At 38.3% G+C, this 15,005-nt stretch overlaps 1 protein-coding gene across 1 annotated transcript; it reads left to right on the top strand.

The window, feature by feature from the left end:
* The first annotated feature begins 3,247 nt into the window (after positions 1–3,247).
* LOC145228476 (uncharacterized) lies at positions 3,248–14,677 on the top strand. Its single transcript, XM_080093574.1, has 25 exons — positions 3,248–3,302; positions 3,443–3,662; positions 3,871–4,123; positions 4,326–4,496; positions 4,831–5,018; positions 5,530–5,608; positions 5,658–5,846; positions 5,948–6,124; positions 6,438–6,566; positions 6,674–6,878; positions 6,939–6,985; positions 7,232–7,504; positions 7,729–7,918; positions 8,757–8,883; positions 9,265–9,477; positions 9,857–9,994; positions 10,474–10,654; positions 10,895–11,103; positions 11,330–11,447; positions 11,938–12,128; positions 12,457–12,626; positions 12,875–12,968; positions 13,235–13,409; positions 13,583–13,756; positions 14,103–14,677. The coding sequence occupies exons 1-25, from the start codon at positions 3,248–3,250 to the stop codon at positions 14,181–14,183; spliced, it is 4,047 nt and encodes a 1,348-aa protein (XP_079949700.1). The 3' UTR covers positions 14,184–14,677.
* Positions 14,678–15,005: the final 328 nt, after the last annotated feature.

Genomic DNA, 15,005 nt, shown 5'->3' with positions numbered 1-15,005 from the left:
AACAAAAAACGTAGTGTGCCTTTGTTGCAATAAATGCCTGTTTATTTTGAAACAATTGCAATTTTTGCGTATCAGCCAATGTTTGGACGATCAATGAAGTGACGACCAATGCATTTGAATTTAGCTGGAAACATACTATGTTAATGTTTTGGGTTAATCTACTATGGGGCCCCATAAAATTGAGAACTTTTGATACGGCCCTGCGAGTACTGAAAAGTTTGCTCACCCCTGCCGTAGAACCATCAAGTTTTTAACTTTGGGTTAAAGAGCGCCAAAAAAGAGCTACGAGAACGCTTGGTGACATTGTATTGGGATTCACTAAACACGCTTTAAACACGCCATCATCGTTTTTGAATATATCAAGTGCAAGACATTTTCTTGGTATTGATCAGGAGTCACCAAACTACGGCCCGCGAGGTCATTTCATCCGGCCCGCGACCTCATTTTTTGGTTTGTCAAAAATATTGATAACTTTGTTACATGAAAAATTTCTACTTCTTACAAAAGTTATCCTGGCGCGACATGTAGAATTGATATTACCTAGTTTCATAGAATTTCAACGCCGTGATTGATCCAAAGCCAGTTTGTTACGTCATAGACAAGACTACAAGTGTTAATTGTGCCCAAACAATTGCCGTCTTTTGTTACCTGTGACGTAGCATACACGCATTGCTCACAGTTTACAGTCACATTACCAGATTTTTAATGGGATTGTAGCAAACCATATCTTGGCGCCCCTATAAAAATCGCCTCCCGGGCTAAATTAGGAAAGACGGCGCTGGAGTTAGAAAACTATGCGGCCCACGCAAATCATTATTAAACTTATCCGGCCCCAGTGAAAAAAAGTTTGGTCACCTCTGGTATTAATCATTACAACATCTTGCTCACTGTCTCTTCAAAAAACGACAGAAGCTTCGTAGCTGGCATAAGACCGACGGAAAACCCTTGTTCCTGTTTGTCGTTTTTATAATGCTATTTGTCAAAGGGGTTTAAAATTTGAACATATGTGTGTAAATATCAGTAGCAGATGTAGATGGAAATGCAAACATTGGCATCGCTCAACAGTTTTAAGCTACATACTGGCAAAAATAGGTCCATCTTCGGTGCGTTAAAAACAGTAAGCGCAAAACAGTCAGCAACCACGCCAGCAACCACGCCAGCAACCACGCCAGCAACCACGCCAGCAACCACGCCAGCCAAACCATTTATTTGTGAATTACGTGGGGGGTTTGCAGCGCCTGTTTCCCGGCGGGGGTGCAGCGTCTATGTTTCGATGGAGGTGTAGCTTCCACTTCCCGGTTCGAGTGCAGTGTTTTTAACTGCCTGGAATAACTGTAAGTATTTGGATTGTGGTAGCTCATTGATACAGAGCGCATTAACGCTTTATTTTCCAATTGTTACCTTTAAAAAGCTTAGAAGTTTCTACAAAAAGGTTTCTTAGAAAGCAAACCATAACAACCCAATTCCAGTACATATTTTATCACTGTGTATGAGATTCCACCGAGTCCTTACCGCTTACAAGTACGCATCCCTTTACTTATATGCTTGGACGCTTCAGTTATTACATGGATTCGTTTTTTAATAGGCTTACAAGCGTACATCTTGTAAATGTATCTGTACTGTTCGTGCTTGTTATTTCTGGTCTAAATGTTAAGCGCTTATACCAAACAAATCTAGGTCAAGAATCATAGTTTTGTTAAAGGCACATAATTTGTGAGTTCTTTTAATGCACTATCTTTTGATCGTTTAAAGCAGTGGTTCTCAACCTGTGGTGCGCGTACCATTAGTGATATACCAGAGCGTTTAAGGTGACACACGTGTAGCTTTATGCTTCACTTAATTCAAGTCAGATCATAAAAAGCAACTTAAATGATCCAACTAATCAGCCTTTGTTTTGGGTTAAAATTCCTGTCTTCGGCATTTCTTGTAATTGCAAACTCTCACGTTCCATTTTCACAGGTACGCTAAAAATTGGACCTGGTTACTTAGGAGTTTCTTAACACTAACGCACGTGTACTGTGATCGGCAACAGACCCTTTAGTTTACGTTTATTCACATTTAACAACTTTATCCAAACGGAAACAAAACAATGGAAACGATAAATTCCTTTGTCCAGCTTGACCCCCTAATTATATTCTATGAACGGTGAGATAAAGCTTCTTGTAAGTTATATCTTGCATTACAATTGAGGTAACAGCACCTCTTAAGAGCGCAACTTGATACATTGACACATTATAGGTAAGCAGAACAGGAGTGGTGTTGTCAAGCAACTATTTGCAATGAAAGGTTTGATACGCGCATTAAACGTCCGATGGTTGCGAGATATCGTCACATTAGAAATGGGTCGCAGATTATCCGGTCTGGCACATTCGTGACACAACCCCGATTTATTTTTCACTTGAAGAAAACTTGTCAATCCAGATCCAAGTGTACATTTTTACGCCAGACTGCATGATTATTTCAGAAGGGCCGTAAGTTTTCATCGTACAGTTGCGCCAGGGGTATCATTCTCATTGGCCGGTGCTACAGCAAGTTTGTCACGGAATGGTTGCCCAATGACCCGTTCCGTCCCAGACATCATGTCTCGTTTAACCCCTTTCGCTCAGTCTCTTCTCTCAGTATCCTGCTTGCTCTTTAAAACCCGCTGACACAGTTGATTGACATCGCACTCCCTTTCTTCTGTCGTCAAGTGAACGCGTTTAAAATCGGCTTTAGCATTGCGAAGTTCATAAGACAGAATATCCTTGTCAAGCACTAAGCTACGTATCTTGTCGTCGATGTTTTCCCTGGCTTTCGTCGCTTTAAGTAGTGTGTTGTCGTTCAAACTAAGTTGTGTTGTCACAGGACTTTGCTCATTTGACAAAGATTGCGTGACCTCTTTACCAGTTTTGACAGTTTGGATCTGGTGACTCCCGATCTCTGGCCCCAACAACGTTGCTAATGATAAGTTCCACAGATTTGTCACAAAAACCGCCTCAACTGTACCCGAGTAATAGGGTGTGCCGATTATTGATCATCGCCGTCGGTATGAATCTATGATCTCCAAATCCCTGGACGTATCGTATTCCTCCAGTCAGCTTATCGTCAGTTACCAAAGACATTTTAACTGTCATCGTTATGCACCCCGTGTCTCGAATCGTTTCCACTGTTCTTGACCTATAGGTCATGTATACATGACCTAATGTTGGCTACATCTTTGCACAACAAACCTTTTTCTATCCTCCCCTGAGGTGGTGAGGCTCTACACATGATCCTGCTGCCCGTACGTGACAAACCCTACGAAGATGCCAACGTTCACTGCAGTTGAAGAATTGTCACATGAGAAATGGATCGCAGACTATCCGGTTTAGCACATTTGTGACATTAATCTTGCCTGCATCAAATTGCGTGCCTTCCAATTACCGATCTAACGAATTGCTTTCAGCAAAGCGAGGAGAATGAGTTATTGCTTACGAATTATACTCAGCTGTCCCTAATACTTTTGCTTCATATGTTTTTACCATAGCTCCGTTGCTTCCACCAATCAGCGGTGTGTATAAGTTAAATGAGACATCGGTTGATGTGGAGGTAAAGTTGGACGTGGACAAGATTCGAGAATATTCCCCTGTGCTAAACACCGCCAGTGGAACAATTTTCAACAACTCAGACCGTCAATTTTTATGGTAAAAACTCGCTTTAAAAATGATGTTAAAATCTTGTGATAATTGATTCTCTGCCTTACTCGCTGGTTTGGGCTTTGTCGTCTCTTGCGTTATTTAGATTTAAATGTTTATAATAGTGGCTCTAAGTATACTAAAATATTTCACTGATCAGAGACTGATCAGACCCCACTGCACTTTCTTTAACAACGGGTCCAATCTGCATTTCCAGGCTTAACAACAACACAGCCGTCTTCTTTCGATGTGTTGGCAAGGCTGCGGTGAATAAGATGGAAGGGGCAGCCAACAACGACACACTGGTGAAATGTGAGGTCGAGGTGACGTATAGTGGAGGTTCCAAAGTTGGTGGAATGTTCGAGATGCTTCTGCGTCTTCCACAAGATGGCGATGTGTGGACTGGAAACATTACGCTGTCGTTGGAGAACTCGCAAGCGGAATTTGATGGACTGACTTGGCAAAGTTCGGCAAGTTATTTGTTTAACACAGGCCCTGCAGAAAGCAGATAAATTTAGTTGTCAATTTAAATAATCTATCGCAGTACAATTTGTCACCAGCACTTTCCACATACGATAATATTCTCTTTTTTGCTGTGGTCAAATTAAAATCAGGCAATGTATGCCAAAAAGCAAGATTTAAGTCAACAAATCCGATTTTTTTTCTTATTAGTTTTTTAGGGAAGTTGGACTTGACGTCGATTACGTGGATAAAGTAGTGATTCCTACAATCTCTCTCAAGGACTTTCATGACGCACCTGAATACTTAAATGAGAGAACAATTGATGTTTTCGCAGCTTTTGAAGATGCTGGAGTAAAAATTCGTTACAACGATGAGAACAGGGTACTTTAAATTGTTAAGCGTTTAGAATGTAAACTTACCAAGCAGGTTCTTTGGCATTTTGTTTGTCGTTCTATAGACAAAGTAATTTTCGGGATAGATTTTTTAGACTAAAATTTTCGATATTTATATCATCTTTGCCATCTAATTTGCCAGTATTTTAAACATCTTTATGTCTGTCCTTGTTTGTCTTGTTTGCGGGAACGGTTTTACAAAAGTGCAAACTGATGCCTTTTCACCGATGCGTGATTTTGTGGTCGGGCGTTTATAACGTCTTTTTTACACAGTCAGATTTTTAAAGAATTGTTTTAAAATTGTTTTTTTTATTGTTGTATAGATTGACGACCCAACTCCCAACAACCCATGGACCAAGGACGACTTGTATGATGTAATGATGAACCATTTTGACCAAAGCGATCGTGACGTCAGTATCTGGTGCATGATCGCTAAGGATCCACCGGATGAGCGATATATGGGTTGCTCGTTTGAGAAAAACGAATTGAGAGGATTTGGCCTCTTTACGGGGTGATTACAATTGTAGTTATATATATAATTTAGCCCAAGGTTATTTTGGTCCCATTTTTAACAGTTTTTAAGTCCGATTCAAGCCTAGAGGTTCAAAAAGAAAATTGGGTTGGGGTAGAATTTCGGTTGATAGTTTTGTATCCGGCCGGGTCCAGGCCACATTTTAACGCACACTTACAGCTCCAAGAATACGTACTGTTATCGCAGGTTTATCGAAAAATATACGACCCAGGAATTTCATGCTTTAATTGGTGCGTAGCAAACGAGCCAACGAGAAAACGAGGCTTATTTTGTAACTTTTTGCTCTACCTCTTTGTAAAATACTACAATGTCATACTTTACATTACCACCATTATGTTAAATAGTAGATTTATCATTTCGACCAAAGAAAAGTTTTTGCTGACCACAGTTGTCGTTGACATTTGTAAGCTCTTGAAATAACGTTTGGCTTCAAACCTTTGGGATCCGCTTAACCAGTGCTTTTACCTGAAACGAATTGATTTCTTGACAGGCACAAATCGTTTAAAGGTATTTTCGGATCACCAGGCATCGAACATGCTCATGCTTCTCGTCGATTTCTCTTCTACTTCGTGCACGAAATTGGTCATGCCATGGGTCTAGTCCATCCTTTCGAAATAGGTAAAGAGCATTGTGACATCGAAACCAAACAAACAACATTCATCTTATACAGGCAAACCAGAAAGTCTTTCCTGGATGAACTATCAGTGGAAGTATGATGCCAGATATGGTCCTGGTGAATTTTATCACAACTTTGAATATTCTTTCACCAATGAAGAGCTGGTGGTGTTGCGCCACGGACCTGAAAAGGTGTTTTTTGAAAAAACATTTTATTTATAGACTTGTTTGGTTGTGATGTTCACAGATATTCCACAAAGAAGTGATATTCAGTTTTTATGTCGTGTTTGTAGCATTTTGCAAACGGGTTCAAACAGGACGCAGAAAGTACCAAATGTCGCAAACTCATGGCGTTTCCAACATCGTTGACTCATTATGACAGTGGAATCGAAGTAGATGGGCTAGATAAAAAAAACGAATCCAAAAAACTTGAATTTAGCATTAAAGTTCGCACGGATCCATACGGTGTTGTATGTACTTTTTGATTTATTGTAGGTTTCTGACATACATTAAACGATTCCTTTAACTTATTTTTTTGTGGTAATATAGTAAATGGTTAACTTATAAAATCATTAACAGAAACTTTTAGCATTATTTCCTATTACCTGGTCGAACTATACATACTATGTAAAATGTAAATCAACATAGTTATCTTAGATGCGTCGTTTTGAAAGTGGTATGAAATGTATATATTCTGCTTAAAAAGCGTTGTGGACGTACTACTTTTGACGAAGTAAAAAAACTTTTTGTATAAGCTAGATTAATTGTCATCTTCCACTGCAGAATGAACTTGTTGATTTGGAAGCACGTTTGAAAAACAAGGGTTCAATTGCAACTGTTATAGATGGAAATTTGGAGCCAGAAGGTGGAAATGTGATGATATACGTCACATACCCGGATGAAAATGTCAAGGCATAACTATATTTATTTACACTACCACTTTACACTGTGTATTTTGGTTCAGTTTTGTATACATGTCACATTTTGCAATGTTAATAAAACATTTTTCTTTCAATCAGATTTGCGAATCATTTTTACATTACGGCGATTCGTCGGCCATGCACAAGCAAATAATTTTGCATCCAGCTAGCGAAGAAGATGGTATGGATAGATACAGTCAGCTCATTCAGTTTGGTGAGGGCAAGTCTGGTCCGATTTTCAACGAAGCGGGAAAGTACTTTATCTCTGCAATTTACACTGGTGGAGACCACAGGATTGTGTCAAGTAAGCTTGTCTCTTTTCTTGTAATTTGTGCAAAGATTGTTGACGATACATTTCCTGCAGATAAAATGATAGTGAACATTGAGGGAGAAAACGAAGATCGCAGCGATGTAAGTTTGTTTGCCAAATCATAAATTGAAAACGTATCAACGCGCAGTCAGCACCTAAAATGTTCACTAATGTAATTTACCATGGTTATTTATGTTTCGCCACCATTTAAAAAAAAAAGTTTAAAAACTTCTTGCGGGTTGAGAACATTTGATTCTTTGCAGCCATTTAGTGCATCAGCACCGTCGATTTTCCAATACACTTTTTGTCAACGGCAAAATGAAGTTTTTAGAACGTTTTTTTAACAGGTAAATGTGGCGACCATTCTTGGCGGCTCCAACTTGGACCGCTTTACCAGTGCTTTTGAATTTTGGAAGAGATGCAACGCGGAACCGACTAAACAGAAGCACAGAATCGTCTCCTTTATTGCTATGGTTGGTGGTATGTCGCGCGGGAATTCTCGACAGGTTGTCAAAAAAGCAGGACCAAAATTCAAAACAGTTACAGAAAAACGGGCGGTCATGACTCCTGATGATTTTATCAAAGCCACTGAAAGTTTGGTAAAGGAGTTCCAGAATTCCGTAAGTGAAAAGTTGATTTGTTTTTATCCCGTAATGTAAAACCTGCGTCGTCGCATCTTTTTTTCTTCGTTGAGTTTCTATCGTCATAACTTCCTTACAACTGTTAGTTTAAAAATAAGGATTGATTCACTTGCCAAAGGGTACTATGTTTGTTGCAGACAGCTGAGTAATCACTTATCAGCCTGTTAAAATGTAAAATTTTTCAGCACTGTAAATTTTTGCAGGGAACAAAGCCAGATAATATCAAGTACGAGCAACTAGTGTTCAAACGTGGAAAAATGTTAATAGAAAAGGGACATGAAGAAAAGGCCAAAGCCGAGTTCAATCAACTGCTCGCCGATCTCGTACTAAGAGGAATCAAATACTCTGTTATAAACGCAGCCTCAAATAAATGGCAAACTCTTTCTGCAAAATGTAAGTTCTTGTACAAATAGGCCTAGTCACATTGCATAATTTGATGGCTGGAATATATAATTTGATTCTGGTCCATATTTAAAAAAATGCTCAGTTCCTCATAACTACAGAACATTTTAACTTTGTAGAATACACGCATTGTTTTAATATGTGTTTTCCCTTTGTTTGTCATGCTCTATTTTCTAAGTTCTAAAGTGGTTAAAATTTACTAACTTGCAGCGGCAATTAAATTTCTCTAGTCCTGCACATAGCCAACGTCCTATTACATCACGGCTTATAGCACAACAAAAGTAAAATAACGACAGCGAGTAAACAGAGGTTCACAGAAACACCTTCATCTCTTAAAGTACGAATAAAATAAATTGAACCATTTGGATCAAGGTTTTGATGATATGCGTTAATTGCCTTATTGCACAATTTAACTTACTCGCGTGCTTTGGGCTAATAAATTGAAACCAGTTACGTTCCTATAACTGCTAGTTTTGCACAACATTTAATAATAACCGTCGCAGATAGGTTTCTAACATTGTGAACGTAACTTTGAACTCATCAGTTAATGCACAAGTCCAAAAAGTCTAAACTTCAAAACCGGTATACAAAAATATGTAATAAGATTTATGTTTTGATTTATAACTCGGGTCGACACAATTAACCATTTATCTTTAAGCAAACACACATTTCATAATATAAGTCTTCATCTCCACATTTTTTAACCACATTAACGGACTAACAAAAGTGTTTTTAAAAGTGACTGAAAATAAATAGCTGAAAACAATGTACTAAAATTGCAAGGTGGTAAAAGTGTCAAAGATCCATTACTTGTTTTTGTTCAACACAGATAAGGCTGTGTCTTTGGTAGAAAAATCATCAAGCTCTTATCTTCAGAACAGATTAAAAAAAATTCTCGCCTGGTACCCGAAGAAAAAGGTGGCTGGAAAAGATTTTAGTAAGCTGGGTTTGGAAAAGTAAGTATATACTCAAATTTACGGACCTTAAGGAAACTCATTTCGTTTGTCAATGTTTTTTTTTGTTTTTATTGTAATGTTTAAAATGTAACGCTAATCAAGTTATTACATAAGTTACAAAACATTTGCTAATACAAACTGCGGTACCCAAGACTTATAACAGCAGTATTTTGTTAATGTTGCTGTTTCACCAGCATGTTAGAATCCAATTCAAAGTGGGTAATAAATTTTACATATCCGTTGCACATGACATAAAATTATTCACAATGTAAAACGCCTTTTATTCAAGGGGTATTGTATGGGTTAATTAAAAGGGACGCTGTAGGTGTATGGTTCCAGCGTGTCAGGGTATAACTTATATCGTGGGTTTTATTTTTACAGCAACTTTAGCGATTTTAATCACGATCACATCAACCGCGCAATGAAGGTGGTAAAGTTGCTGTTCAACAAATACAGCGAAACAAACGAAATCAATGATGTACTGGACTATGCAGACACCATGCAAAAAGGTCATCAGATCAACTTTCAGGTTCTGCATTGGGCATTAGAAGTCTTTGTGGTTCACAATCGCCCAGCCAAAACAGCAGGACTGGAGTAAGTTGCTTTTACAGTACTGCAAACAAATCATTTGTAAGTCACACGTAATTTTAAGTCGAGATTTGTGACAAACTAACCATCAGGAGAACTAACATTTAAATCAGAAATAAGTGCATGTTTCTATTACGGAATATCGGGTCGTAATAAACAGACAAACTAATACAAAGGGCGGAAAATACCCCAAGACCATCCGCGCACCCGATCGCAAATGTAATTTTGTCAAGATTTTTACTTTTATTGACTCGTGTTGAAACAAAATGACGTGTTGCTGTCCCGTCAGTTTACGAATTGAGTTTTTTTCGGATTTTCACTCCAGACCATTATGCTTCAGACTCATTTATGTGGCAACAATTGTATCAATAATGTATGTAAACAGGTATCCAACGCCTCCAAAAATAGACAAGAATACTGCAACCTTTAAAACTGCGACGTTTAAAACAGTACGGGATGGTGCACCAGCAGAAAACTGGATGAATTACTGGCGGTCGGATGCTGACTATGTGCACCACCACAAGTCAGTAGTTTAGCGGCAATTTTTTAACGCAAATATAATTTATTGTACATAAGCTTTCAAACGCACCCCACTTTGAAAAAAAGTGTACCAGTTCGTATTCTATAATCGCGATTTACAATAGTCATATCTTTAAGCCCATTTATTGGCCTGCCGCAGTTAAAGGGTTGTTCCGAAAACTTAATGGCATTTTATCAAGTATTTTAGCACTCTGTGTACCATTATTAACAGTAGAGGCCATTTACTTTCTTTGCAGATCCTTTTTGGAACATTACTTTACAGTTTTTCATCTTATTATTATCGCTCATCTTATCACTAAAATCCGTTTAGCACTTAGAAGAATAAGTGAACAAAAACTTTGCAAAAACCCGTTTTGACACAAAAGCTTGTAGCATTAGGGTAGAAAAACTTCTGAAACTTCAGTCAGGTTCTTGCTAGTTTTTTTTTAAGGCAAGTAACGAAATTGATAAATGACTTTACAGACATTGGCATATGGTGTACGTAGTTGGACAGTTCATAGGTAATGAGCTTGATTGGTTCGGCGACTGGACTGACACACGACCCGAGCTTTTTCGACAAGGAGAGATTTTCGCATACATGCACCAGCAGATGTTGGCTCGTTACGATGCAGAACGCGAGACCTGGGGTCTTAAATCAGTCACGGTAATTCTAGAAAATGGTGTTAATTTGTAGTCGTGGGTGAATAGAATGATAATTGCGGTGTGAAGTTATTGGGCTATACCTGCTATGTAAATTAAACGACAAATTAAGTTTAATTAGGTTTTATAAAAGAATAAAGACCATTACAAATGTTTTCATGTACATTCCAACGCATCAAAAATTAATAATTAGTAAAATGTTGTTCTTGGCCATTCGGTTCACTTATGTCGAGTCTTTTCTTAGCCTTGGCGTTATGACGAATTTGACCCAGTTGGCTTTAACGCGGGTTCTGAGTTTCATAACAACCACCCAAACAAGTGTCTTTCTCCGCGAAACCCTGGACAGTGGTCGAAGGAAAAAGTCGAACAATTTCAAAAATGGGAAGCTGTTTATAACCGGGCTATCCGCGTAGGATGTTTACCCACTGTAGTTATTGCTGACCGGATTAACAGGTGGGTTTGTTTCTTGCTCCGTCGATTTCAAATGTCCACAGGCATTAGGAAATTTTGTATATCTGGCTGCAAAAAAAATTCACCCGGGTATCACACTGGAATATTAACACTGTTTCGCTGTCGCACTACAAAATAAATGCCAAGTAAAACATATGTCATACACTAGTTAAGAAGTATGCTATGCTCGGACACATTCCACAAAACAAATCCGTGATTTACCTGCCAGGATTCCGATGAACACCAACTGGGCCGGTCACGTGATTGAAGCTTCAACGCAAACTTGGCCAATCATTGGCTCCATTCATAATTCCGGCCACGACGTATTCAGTGAGATGAGCGAAACGGTAAGACAACAAACCATTTGCACTCGTTAACCACGCTCATCTACGGTAAACACGAAAAAAGTTTACGTGCACAATACATCAAACTCAAAAAGTAAATTTCCAGTTCTTCGTGCATGGTTCGTCAAAAACGTGGGTTTAACTAGAGCTTTATACCCTTTGTTAGGATAGTTGCTCTATAACATCAGATGTGTTCTATGTACATCTGAACACAAAAAAGAGTACTTTCTACAGCCTTTTTAAACCTATTAATTGCTTTACACGATGACATAATTTCTTGGAAATCCAGAATTTGTACCAACTCATCAATGGAAACAAATTTGTCAAAACTAAAAAGGCAGCAATTGCATTGTACAAATGACTGCATGTAGGTAAAGGACGCTTCTTATGCCCGAAGGTGATAGCAGTTGCAATGTTTCGTGGAACCATAGCAACCTTTACTTTTTATTTGTAAAAGTAATATAAACTGTAATATAAATACAATTTATTTCAGCGTTGTAGTTACATGGGCTCACAAACAGAATCTGTAAGAGATCCGATGTTCTACCGTTGGCACAAGCACGTTGACAACCTTTGGCAGATTTTTGCTGAGACACAGTCAACTGAGCTTTGTGCATTTGGTCCAGATATCATTATTGGGGCAAATGATGTCATTATGTCTACAAAGCCAAATCCGCCAATTGGGTGAGCAAATCAGAAATATTGTAGAATGCTTTCCAGAGATAACGGTCTTAAACTTTTTTAAATTGTTTTGAGAGCCAGGTGTGAAACTTACGGGCGGATAATTTTAATTCTTTAGATTCATGTAAACTCCTTTCTGTTAATTTTCGCCTTGATTTAAAAATGCTAAAATATTCAGTAGTCCTGGTATTTAACAAATCCTGAAAACCATCAGTAACCTGGCCTCTGAGGAGCTACCAGCGTAAACACATAGAAATTTGAAAAATTTGATCACAAGATATAACAGCAGGCTCACCGGCGTTAGGTTTTAATCCAATCAACAATTTATTAGATTCGGTGGTGAGTCAACCAAAGATGAAATTGACTGGGACAAGTCGTTTCTCTCGGATGAAATGGTGACATACTTGGGCCCACCGGAGAAAGAATTCGAAATGGATTACAAAATCTCACACGCTCCGTTCTACTACCACATCCGCTTCAGGCGCGGTTTAATAACAGCCGGTGAGCAGTTCGGTCCCCAAACCTTTGCTGTCACACAACTGTGACCGTGTGTGACTTTGGCAGTATTATTATTAGTCGACTTGTTTGCGGAAAAGCAGCATAAAGCTCTGACACTTTTAAGCCCAATGCAAATAACTATATAAATTAATGATTATACTCTGTTCTACTTCCTTGTGAAAATGGCAATCTGATTTGAATAAATCATTAAGTTTATGACAAGTGATAACCTCAACGTCCCTTGTGTACAGAAACCCTCAACTTGACTGTTCGGATCTTCATATGTCCGGCACAAGTGGTCGATGAGAGGAAACGTTGGATCGAAATGGACAAGTTTGTTTTCAAGTGAGAAAGGAAAAGATAATGTAAACAGTTTCCACACACGTTGAATGTTATTTAACATCCCGAACTTTGGACCACTAAAGTCGTAGGAAATGAGCAATAGGTTTTTAGCCTTTCTACTATTGATCATCTTTAGCCAAGAGAACACCTAAGTTGCTAATGGGCATCTTTAGTTTAAACTCGTTTGGGGGCCCAACTATTCAAGATGCGCAAAATGTTACTAGCAAAGTTGTAAAAAACACTCTAGTAAAACGTATTTGTCGTTATAGGTTAGCAAGTGGAGAGTCCAGTGCAGTGATTAGCAGACCTGATTACCATTCATCTGTCACTAAACGAGAACAAACCGAAATGAAAGACAACATCGAACTCCGGTTCACAACAGTTCAACCAGGTTTCTGTGAGTGTGGTTGGCCATACTCCATGCTCTTACCAAGAGGGACGCCAGTAAGTGTCTTGCAGTTGCAGTTGTTTTAAAACTGTAAACCTATAGGTAAACCTAATATGTAAGAATAAGACAACAAAGCAAAATTGACCAGAATAATACTTATTCGTGTTAATGATACCAATGCGGTGCTTTCATTGCATTTTCTTCTGTTTTACTTAAACCTGTTTCTTAGGGCGGTGAACAGTGGAGATTGTGCGTCTTTATCAGCAATAATGATGTGGATGGGATAGGAATATCAAACAGTTGTGGAAGTATGAGTTACTGTGGTACCAGTGGTGCAGCGTACCCGGATCAACGTGTAATGGGATATCCATTCGCCAATGATATTACCATCAATGGGAGAATCGTATGTATTTGCCGGTTTTCTAGTTGTGAATATGATGCTAGTAATACTTCCTCATATTAATAGTGATTTGTTTCGCATTTGTGTTAAATGCTCTATTTTGTTTACCTTCCTAGTTTTGCTTCATGATGACAAGACATTACCCAAAAAATTTGACATTTTTGACGATTTGCAAACATTGTAGCTTACATGCGCCATTTTAAACTTTATTTAATGGTAAAACTCCTAATTCACGAGACACCTGGCTACGACTTGGCTATAAAGTTATGTCACTGTTAAACAATTGCATTTAAGTCATATGTCGGCTTACTGTTATTCATATGTTCACAGAAATATTTGTTTAATGCAGACACCAATTTCTCGGGCAATGAAAATGCTTCCCAACGCCACCGTTGTACCCTTCATCATCAGAAATGAAATGAAGCATTAAGCATATAAGCAGGTCAGTTTTCCAAGGTGGACACTTTGGGTAATCGCGTAACAATCAGGAGCTTTTCAACATTATAAGAAGTGGGATGATGTCATATTTCCTGTCTAAATATCTACCGCCTCCAGTGGTGAACACTTTTTTAGTTTACGAGATTTTTTGACCGTTGTTGTTAGCTAACCACTAAATATGCTTAAGTAATCATTGATTTTTATTGCTTTTTGCATGGACCCATCCAAAGCGTCTATTTCGTCGGTGGTGTAATGTCAAAAACAGAAAAAAATTATCAAAAGACACCTATTAGTCGGAACTCGTCTTATTAAGTTTCTTTAATCTATACATTGTATTGTAAACTGGTTGTTGTACATGTTGTACATGTCTCTTTCTGAACTGTATCATAGTTTGTAGCCCTATTTTACAAGTATTTGCCATTAGCATTGCCTTTTTTTATTTGCCATGTTAACTGTGTTTTGACTGCTATAATTATTAAATCAATCTCCAAGTGAATGGCGAAATACACCTATATACGAATATATTGTGTCATAGGTTTTTCAAAATGGGATTGTTTGGAAAAAGTGTGAACTTTGTCTGGAACTCTGTGCCACACATGGTACAAAATACATCCATTTCGATGCCAAATTACCCAGACATAGACTTTCAGTTCGTGTGTAGTTTTACAGCCGTGCTGTTTGGTGTGCGTCAATTTACATCTTTATTCGGGTAATTTGGATAAATTCTGGTGCTTACTGATTTGGGTGCGGAAAGCACTGAAAGTTTGTTAACAGTTGAAAAATAGCTTGTCTTTCAAAATGTTTTGCAAGGCGA

This window comes from Phallusia mammillata, chromosome 1, assembly GCF_965637545.1.
Source record: "Phallusia mammillata chromosome 1, kaPhaMamm4.hap1.1, whole genome shotgun sequence".
Taxonomy (NCBI): domain Eukaryota; kingdom Metazoa; phylum Chordata; class Ascidiacea; order Phlebobranchia; family Ascidiidae; genus Phallusia; species Phallusia mammillata.
This window is presented reverse-complemented; position numbering and strand designations above follow the sequence as displayed.